Source organism: Microtus oregoni, unplaced genomic scaffold, assembly GCF_018167655.1.
Source record: "Microtus oregoni isolate MIOR12 unplaced genomic scaffold, Mior012 000155F_ref0000269, whole genome shotgun sequence".
NCBI lineage: Eukaryota > Metazoa > Chordata > Mammalia > Rodentia > Cricetidae > Microtus > Microtus oregoni.
Window position 1 is genome coordinate 7,675 of NW_024544810.1, and position 10,049 is coordinate 17,723.

At 50.9% G+C, this 10,049-nt stretch overlaps 1 protein-coding gene across 1 annotated transcript; it reads left to right on the top strand.

Moving 5' to 3' along the window:
• The first annotated feature begins 5,502 nt into the window (after positions 1 to 5,502).
• Positions 5,503 to 9,290, top strand: LOC121445073 (zinc finger X-linked protein ZXDB-like). Its single transcript, XM_041647065.1, has one exon. The coding sequence runs from the start codon at positions 5,644 to 5,646 to the stop codon at positions 8,218 to 8,220; it is 2,577 nt and encodes an 858-aa protein (XP_041502999.1). The 5' UTR covers positions 5,503 to 5,643; the 3' UTR covers positions 8,221 to 9,290.
• The last annotated feature ends 759 nt before the right edge of the window (positions 9,291 to 10,049 follow it).

Here is a 10,049-nt window from a genome sequence, read left to right on the forward strand (position 1 = left end):
CCCTCAAACACACTACAATTACTTATCTATTTAAATATTTGTCACCATGTGTGTCTATGTGTCCGTGTGTGTGCTTATATTCATGCCTGCGGGCTTCTCATGGTGAACATGGACAAGTCAGAATAAAACACCTGGTCGTTGTTTCCCTTCTTAATACCATGTGGCTCTCTACCATCAAGCTGAGCTTGTCATTGGTGGCAAAATACCTCGTTACCAACAGCTTCACTTGTGTGTCATATTGGAGACCCCAGGGATCTTTTCCCAGCATCCCTCAGTGTTTGCCTAAGTACACTTGCATCCACACCACCACCAGTCAATCCACATTGCTCTCAGGTCAGCCATTCACATAGGCACTGGATGGGGCCCTGTTTGCAACCTGGAGAATTAATAGTTCTGAATGTAGCCAGTCAGATATGGACCAGACATTTAATACCAGCACTTGGATGACAGAGGCAGATGGATTTCTGTGAGTCTGAGGGTAGCCTGATTTACAGAGAGAGTTTCAGGATAGGCTCAAAGGTCCACAGTGAAACCATGTTTCACAAAACAAAAAAATAAATAAATAAATCTGAATATTATGGTATTCCAGCAGCAAGAATGGAGTGTAAAGTTTCTTAGGATCAGTTCCCTCCTGAGAACAAAAGTTCCTGGAAGAAGAGCAGCTTACTCTGAACCTTCTGCAAGTCTAACTACCTATTAGAATTTCTGTAATAGTGGAGAGCCTGGGACACTGCAGCTCAGAGCTCAACCACACTTTATCTTGGGATATCTTCATCCCCTATGGTAGACATTCACAGACCAGCCCTGTGCCTGACCTCACATCCTGTTACTGGCTGGTGGCTTGGAAATGTACTCAAAAAACAATGGATGGCACCAAGTTAGGGGCTTCCATTGTAACCAGATGGTAGCTCAGGCCCATAGCACAGATTTTCCCACTGGGTTGCAATCTGCAGACTTATATCCTCCAATGTATTTCAAAATGGGTTGGGTCTTGACTATTCTTTATTCCAGTATTACAAAAACATGACAAGATAATGGCCACGTTGGAACATGGAATTCGGGTTACCCGAATTTGAGATCAACGTCTAAGGTCACTCAAATGTGGGTGCAGAATAAACTAGAGCATGTCTCCTGGGAGATGACAGTTGTGTTTCTGTATGGAGTGGTTTCACTATTAACCTAAGTGGAAGAGTTAGGGAGTAGCTTCTATTCTTTATCTTGTTACAGAACTTCCCTTTAAAAATGAATTAGACATCAGAATCCTGATGGCTAGGGTTGTAAGTATCTGTTTATTGTAATGTATATTTTCTACATTCTGAGTCTTATTTCCCGCATATTTGTTCACCTTCTGGGAATATGATATTCCTTTACTGTTAGCAGGGATCAGCTCAGACTTATGGCCCTGCTTTCCACTGTGAGGATTAGCATTAGCTTCCCTCAGCTATGAACTCCAAGTGCATCCACATCTGATCTTGACAGCAAACTCTGGAGTAGCCCTGTCCCTGGGACAGTGACTGAGTCATGAGCAGATAATGCAAATATCCCTGGGTGAGACCATACTTGAAGGAACTAACTGGTCAGATTTCCTGTTAAAAAGCTCCCACCAGCCGAGCGGTGGAGTCGCATGCCTTTAATCCCAGCACTCGGGAGGCAGAGGCAGTTGGATCTCTGTGAGTTCGAGGCCAGCCTGGTCTACAAGAGCTAGTTCCAGGACAGGAACCCAAAGCTAAGGAGAAAACCTGTCTCGAAAAATAAATAAATAAATAAATAAATAAATAAATAAATAAATAAAGCTCCAACCAACTCAGTTGACAGCTTCTCTCCTTCTCAAATGTGTCTTCTTCACTTGGTCGCCTATCTTGTTAGATCTTGGGTCAGGACTTTTGCTTTTGCCGTGTTCAATTCAGACCAGGGCACAATATTCTGAGTTGAGAGGTGGAGGAGAGAAGCAAATTTCTCACCCTGATCTGCCCTGTCCTAGAGAATGTGGAGAAGCTGGGGAAAGATGTTCACTGAAGTCGACTTGTTTAGACAGGAAGACCTTGTGCCTGAATGCCTGTGACAGATGGGTGGAACACCAGGGGCTCCAGGTGCAATCTAGGCAGCTGCAGGACAGAGCTTCTCTACTGACAAAGGTGACTCTCTGGCTTCCCCAACCTCTTGCCTCAGGCCCTGCTTTCTGATTCGAGGGAGAGCACACACCTCACCTCTCTGAGAACATGGAACTGAAATGACCAAATGAGGATGCCTGACCATTGCTTGCAGTCTAGGAGGAGTGAGGCTGATATTAAAGACAACAGTCAACTGCCTGGAAGGTGGATACAGAAATAAAGATGCCGTGATTACCCAGTTGTGCCCCCCTCCCGTCTCATGAAAGAAAACCTAGTTTGATAACTTCCTTTGCACCATTCTGATAAAAGAAATTAGTAAATGGGAGGGAACTGAATGCTGAACAAACCAAGAAGTCTTTTTTCATTAAGAATGATTAAGGAGACCATATCATGGCTTGTACCTCTGGCACAAGCCTTCCATCCCATTAGATTCCAGACCAGCTCCTGAAAACCAGGCCCACATCACTGGTGGAAATTTCCCATTCTACAGAGTCCAGGCCAGCACCCTGAGCATTTGGTAAGTTCTTCCCAACTCTTCTGGTGTCTTCCCAATTTAACCCCAACTCTTGGTACCATATCCTAGCCCAGAACTTTGGCAGAAACCTCTTCTTCTACTAGAGGCCAGGCCAGCATCCTGAATCCCTGGTAAGACTGCCCCCCATTATGCCCATTCTTGAGAACCACATTCCAATTGCCTCTCCTCTCTTTCTCACCATATCCAGGCCCACTCCTCTGGTGGAAGGCTTCCACCCCATCAAAAGTCAGGCCAGCTTCTTGGGAACCAGGTAAGCCACCCCCATTTCCCTATTGATAAGTGCCCAACATCACTCCTACTGTCCCTTAATCCTCGTTACACCACCTGGCTCAATCCTCAGGTGGAAGCCCCTATTTCACCAGACGCCAGGCCAGCATCCTCAATAAGACTGCTCCTGATATTGTCTAATCCTGCCCTTCCTGGCACTTATTGTTCCTCCTCTGATCACCAACATCCCTGTTCGCACCTAGGGAGGAAGCCTTCCTTTCCATCAGAGGCCAGGCCAGAATTCTGATAATGAATTATCCTTTGGCTTACTGCTGAAAGTCTCTCTCTCTCTCTCTCTCTCTCTCTCTCTCTCTCTCTCTCTCTGTGTGTGTGTGTGTGTGTGTGTGTGTGTGTGAGTGTTTGTGTGTACAGATATAGATATTAAGGAGAGTAAGGACTCAAAAGAAGAAGGCCTTATTTTCCCAGAAACAGGAGATAATCTCTGGAGGAAAGCCAACTGGAAATCAGAGCTCACCTCTGTGACTTCTTTAGTCACCTCTGCTTGAGCCAGTGAAGCTTCTTGTGTTAGACCAGAAATAATAAGGAAAATGGTGTTCCTTACACATGCTAGACCTACAGGACAAGAAGCCGTCTGGTGGGCACTACATTCCTCGAGAACCACTACAGAGAAGGATTTCCAACTTTCTTGTCTTCACATACCAGACCATGTGGGCGGCAGAGACCAAGGCTCTCACCTGCCTCTCCCCGACACATCACCAAGTGGTACCTGATAGAGCCAGCTGAATCTCAGAAGTTCACTTTTCAGGTCAGAGGAGCTGTACACACCCACGGATTTCTGCTGTTCTCAACCCTGGCCAAAAGGCTGCTTTTGCAGTGGGTCGTGGTGAATGCAGAGTCTCTTCCCTGGTCAAACTGCATGTGTTTATCATTCACCCGTCCTGCCTGCCCCAGGGAGTTAATTTCCCTCTGTGGATTCCGCCTTTAGGCCAGATACTATTTCTTCATACAGGTATCTATAAAGAAAAGCCTTAGCCATGAAGCACACTATTGTTACATCTGACTATATTAGTACCAAGATTTTCTCCTGTTAACACAATACAGTACACAGCAGGTAAAATTCAAGCAACAAGGCCCTGAAGGTAATACTGTGTCTACACACAGGACTGCAGTTTAAATTAGATCAGCAGTCACAAAATGGGAACCAGAACCTATGCAGCTTAAGGAGTCCAGTTTGTACCAGGCCTTGCACAGAAGAGAGTACTAAACTGAGCACCGATCACCTTCAGATGGGAAAATTCTTTGGATGTTTGGTGTACCTGATGCAAAAGGGTTTCTGTGTTACTAGTGGAAAGGACACTTGCAACAGAATAGAGGCTGGGACATTCTGAGATCCTGTCTCTGATAGCAACACCCCCTCCCCGTGACAAGAGCCCAGTTTGTCACTTTGTAAAGCTGGTGCTGTGCACAGTCACAGAGTAGACAGGCTTCTGATGAAGACACAAAAATGCTCATGATAACAATAAAACCAGGGGAAAGACCCTCTCTGTGCGTTTACTGTAGAATGGTGGGACACGGTCACCGTGCCCTAAGCCCATGGTTGAGTGCAAGTTAATGATGGCGAGGATTTACAGTATATGGCCTTGAGAGGGTACGTGGATGGGCCTGGCACATAAAATACAACGCAGAAGAAGCGATCCACAAATAGAAACATGTGGTATGGTTTCTACTCTATAGCTCCATATAAACTGCATTGTTTATGGAATTGCACCCTACAGCATTCCAAGCAGGGAGATCTGAGGAGCTGCCTGGACTTTCCAGATTCCACTATCAATTGCTTCAACTGCCAGGTTCCACAACTGTAGGTGGAAGGGTGCCAGTCAGTTTTGGCCCCATTTCTTCTCCTGACTCCTGCCCCAGAAGGACAAAAGACCAACTATGTGAAAAACTTAGACCCAGGACATGGCTCACAGGAACCAATTTCGAGGAGTGTATGTGTGCGCTTGTAGCAGGCATCTACTCAGAAATGGTGTGTGTGTGTGTGTGTGTGTGTGTGTGTGTGTGTGTGTGTGTGCGTGCGTGTGTTTGTGTGTGTGTATGTCTGTTTGTGTGCGTTTGTTGCGGACACCTTCTCAAATGATGTGAGTGAGAGTGTGTTGTTTGTGTGTGCTTGGAGTGGGCATCTCCTCGGAACTGGTGTGAGTGAATGTCTCTCTGTGTGTGTGTGTGTGTGTGCTTGGAGTAGGCATCTCCAGCAGAAGTGGTAGCAGCCTTAAGGTAGTCCATTTCCTGCAGGTAATACAGTTTATCCTGTCCGAAGTTTTCTCCTAGGCAGTGCACAACTTCCAAGGCAGGAGAAGATCCAGGGAAGAGGCTGAGCTCCGGGAGGGGCCACAGGACGCTGATCTGCTGCCCACTGGGAGGTAGGGGTTCAGGTCGCCCTCCCTGGCTGGGTGTGTGGGAGCCTCAGCAGTCTCCTGGAGGAACTGTCATTCTCCCTGCACTTGGGAAGACCTCGGTTACTTTGTAAGCCAAGTGTGGAAGTTATTTCCCCGCGCCAGACTCTGCCTCTGGGCCGTCTCTGGTGCTCCAGAGACATGGTACCAGAATATTTAAATCAGTGTGGCGTTAAATACGTTTTAATATCTGATAGGGCCAGTTTCTGCGCATTGCACTTTTTTTCCTTTCAGGAACGTGTTCGGGCCCGCGGCAGGGGGCGGGGTCGCGCCTCCGCCTCGGCTCTGGTTCCAGCCTAGCCTCACCAAGGCAGAGATGGAAATCCCGAGGCTGCTCCCGGCTCGCGGGACACCACAGGGCGGCGGCGGCGGCGGCTGCTGCCCCGCGGGTGGCGGCGGGGTGCCCGGAGCCCCGGACTCTCTGGCTTGTCAGGCCCCCACGCGCCGCCTCCTCCTGCTCCGGGGGGCCCAAGATGGCGGGCCGGGGCCGCGGAGCGCAGAGGCCCAGAGGGCCTCACGGGGCCTGGGCCCGAGCCCTAGCGCGAACCGCTTGGCGCCGAGGCCGGATCCCCGGAGCCGCGGCGGCGGCGGCGGCGGAGGAGGAGGAGGCAGAGGCGGCGGCGGCGACGACTTCTTCCTGTTGCTGCTCGACCCGGTGGGTGGCGACGTAGAAACGGCGGGCGCGGAGCAGGCCGGAGGGCCGGTGCGGAGGGAGGAGGCCGGGACAGGCCCGGGGCCAGAGCGGCGTGCGAGCGGCGTGGCGAACCCCGCGGGCCGGCCCGAGCCGGGGCTCCGGCGCCCGTCGGCCGCGCCGGCTCCGTCGCCGCTCCCCGCGGCGGGCCCGAGCCCGGGCCCCGGCCCCGCGGCGGCCTTCGCGGGCACCATCACCATCCACAACCAGGACTTGCTGCTGAGCTTTGAGAACGGCTTCCTCACCCTGACCACGCCCCCGCTGCCCGCCTGGGAGCCAGGGGTCGCGCCGGTCCCGCAGCCGCAACCCGGGGTCCCCGGCGGCCCCGGCGGCCCGGACGGCCCGCAGGCCGGCTGCCCGCCCGCCGCCGCGGCAGCCGCCGCTGCCGCCGCGGCAGCCGCCGCTGCCGCCGCGGCCGCCGGCTCCTCGCAGCTGGGCGACTGCCCCGAGCTGCCACCCGACGTCCTGCTGGCCGAGCCGGCGGAACCCGCGCCCGCGCTGGCGCCTCCGGAGGAGGAGGCCGAGGCCCCGGCCGCCGCCCAGAGCCCCCGCGGGCCTCTCGGCCCGGGCCAGAGCCAGGGCCCGGGCCCGGGCGTGCTGCTCTACCTGTGCCCGGAGGCGCAGTGCGGCCAGACCTTCGCCAAGAAGCACCAGCTGAAGGTGCACCTGCTGACGCACAGCAGCAGCCAGGGCCAGCGGCCCTTCAAGTGCCCCCTGGGCGGCTGCGGCTGGACCTTCACCACCTCCTACAAGCTCAAGAGGCACCTGCAGTCGCACGACAAGCTGCGGCCATTCGGCTGCCCGGTGGAGGGCTGCGGCAAGAGCTTCACCACCGTGTACAACCTCAAGGCGCACATGAAGGGGCACGAGCAGGAGAACTCCTTCAAGTGCGAGGTGTGCGAGGAGAGCTTCCCCACGCAGGCCAAGCTCAGCAGCCACCAGCGCAGCCACTTCGAGCCCGAGCGGCCTTACCAGTGCGCCTTCTCCGGCTGCAAGAAGACCTTCATTACCGTGAGTGCCCTGTTCTCTCACAACCGCGCCCATTTCAGGGAACAGGAACTCTTCGCCTGCTCCTTCCCAGGCTGCAGCAAGCAGTACGACAAGGCTTGCCGCCTCAAGATTCACCTGCGGAGCCACACGGGAGAGCGGCCTTTCCTTTGCGACTTTGACGGCTGTGGCTGGAACTTCACCAGCATGTCCAAACTCCTGCGACACAAGAGGAAGCACGAAGACGACCGCAGGTTCACCTGTCCCGTGGAGGGCTGCGGCAAGTCCTTCACCAGGGCCGAACACCTCAAGGGCCACAGCATCACCCACCTGGGCACGAAGCCCTTCGTGTGCCCCGTCGAAGGCTGCTGTGCCAGGTTCTCTGCCCGCAGCAGCCTCTACATCCACTCCAAGAAGCACTTGCAGGACGTGGGCACCTGGAAGAACCGATGCCCGGTCTCCACCTGCAACAAACTCTTCACGTCCAAGCACAGCATGAAGACCCACATGGCCAAGAGGCACAAGCTCAGCCAGGACCTCTTGGGCCAGCTCGAAGCCACCAACTCTCTCACGCCCAGCAGTGAACTGGCCAGCCAGGGGCAGAGCGATCTCAGCAGCCCCGAGCTGGTGTCTCTCTTCTCGGATGTGCCCGGCCACAGTTCTGCCGCGGCGCTGGACACGGCCCTGGTCAACTCTGGCATCTTGACTATTGACATGGCCTCTGTGAACTCCACTCTCGCAGGAGGTCTCCCTGCCGAGAACAGTAACCATTCCTTAGGGCCAGCGGCGGACCCCCGGGCCCAGAGGGCCCCCAGTGACCTTCCCCAGGGACTGGATACCTCTCTCTTCTTCGGAACCTCGGTGGCCGCTTATCAGCAGAACCCCTTAGACATGGACGATGTCCCCGGGGGAAGCGTGGGGGGGCTCTTTGGCTCCCTGGCCCTGAAAAACTCAAGCCTGGAGCCCCAAGCTTTGACACCCAGCAATAAGTTAACCGTGGACACGGAAGCTCTGACTCCCTCCAGCAAGCTTTGTGAAAACAGTGTCTCAGAACTGCTGACCCCTGCCAAAGCCGACTGGAACGTGCATCCCGACTCTGACTTCTTTGCGCACGAGGAAGAGACCCAGTTTGGATTCTCCAACCCAATGGGAAGCCACGGTTCTCAGAAAGAAACAGATCTCATCACAATGACTGGCACCCCGTTTTTGGTATGAACCTACTCTGCCCTGCCTGCCCAGCCTTGCCCTGCCCTGCCCTGCCCTGCCCTGTCGTGCCCTGCCGTGCGGCTCACTTTTATCACACTCTGGTCTGAGGCCGTTCTGGAAGGAGTGCTTCTGTGCAGTCGTTTCTTGCTGCTTTGCAGAGGAACGCGTCTGTGGACTACAAATTTAGAGATTTACATTCTCATCCTGGGCCTGGAACTCATGAGTTCTGTGACCTTCAGCAAGTCTCCCAACCTAGCTGAGCCTTACTTCATTATTTATAAAAGTATCATTTTGTGTAGATTGTTTCTACTTCCTTTTCTTTGTATTCCTTTGATGTAATTTTTAGGGTATTTTTTAGTGGTTACCTTTGATTCTAATGTGATGAAAAGGGCTATGATCCCTTTGAACATTAAATGGTCAGTGCTAGGTGAACTGGTGTTTTTAAGTTTTAATATAAATAATACCTCATTTTCACAACATACATAATAGTAGTAGAATGTAAAAATACAGAGTATTATTTGGTTCTTTGTCAGTTTTCTTGTGTTGCCTAGAAATTGGAAGTTTTATTTTCTTTTTTGAAAAATGTCAGGGTTTTGCTATATTATAAGCATAGCTTAAAACATTGCCTAGTTACCATTGAAAAAGTGGCCTTATATTAGTGATTTCGTCTTGCTGAGCCTTACTTTCCGAGCTTTATAGTCGTTGTGAAAATGCACATTGTTCTCATGGATTTGAATCAGTTTTATGCTTGGGATTGTTACTGGGGGGTGGGGATATCATGTTTTCACTTTTGTCAGTCTTCAGTTTTCTTCTCCCCCTATTTCACCTCTTTAAGTCTTAGACAACAAAAGTTAACAAAAAGTTAACAAATGTTTATGTCATAGTTTTGCATCCAGTAAAAGTTTATGAGCATTAAGCAAACATGGGAATTTGTTCCTTCCACAGATGGTGGAGGACTTTCTCTACAGTGTTCTTAGTTAACATTGGTCACAGTTCCATTTGTCCAGTACTAGTGTCTGCTCTGAATCAGTGCCAGCTCTCAGCCTGGTTCTACTAGTCTAATAAAATTGGAGAACGGACCAGAAGGAGATGTTCATTTCTCTACCGGGGCCTTCATTCCTAGCCCTCTCTGGAATGGCAGGCTTGCTGTGCATTCTGAAATACTGTCAATTTTAACACGACTGTAGCATTGTATAATTTATATAGAAATTTAATATCTAATATATTTGATTGTTATAATCGTGATGAGAAAGCGTGACCTTCAACTGATAGTAAACCTTTCCTGGCCTATGACAGATGGAGTTCACTTAGTAACTATTATTTGTGTTTCAAGTAAGAGGACATATTTCTACCTCTCCCATTCTGCTCTCTTGAGTTCCATCGTCATTTTGTTTAGGAGCAATTCTTTTATTCCTCCTAAGTAAATACTTCTACCCTTATGCTGTTCTGCTTCACTCCTTACTGTCATTCTTGCTATGTGCACCAGTGTGTGCCATGCTCCTACCTTTTTCTCTAATTCGACACTTATTTTGGTCACCTTTTTCTTACATGATCTAATTTTCATCACAATAATTTCTGCAGCCAGTGTGTGCACTGAGAAGGTATTTCTGAATCCAGATTGCAAGCGTGTCTACAGGAGTCAGGTGATAATGGGGTTCTTTCTTTCTGGAAAGTCTAATGACAAGGACCTCTCTAAATTTGTTCACCATGTTTTCTACTAGCAAATAGCCATTGTGAAATACTCCAATTCAATACTGTTTTCATGAGACTACTTGAGGAAAACAGTTTTACAGTACCTTGGTAATATATAATTTGCCACTTTGAAATGCATTATGTAC

Bases quoted from the DNA above. Each gene is read 5' to 3' on its own strand.
- LOC121445073 (XM_041647065.1), top strand. From the start codon at position 5,644: ATGGAAATCCCGAGGCTGCTCCCGGCTCGCGGGACACCACAGGGCGGC.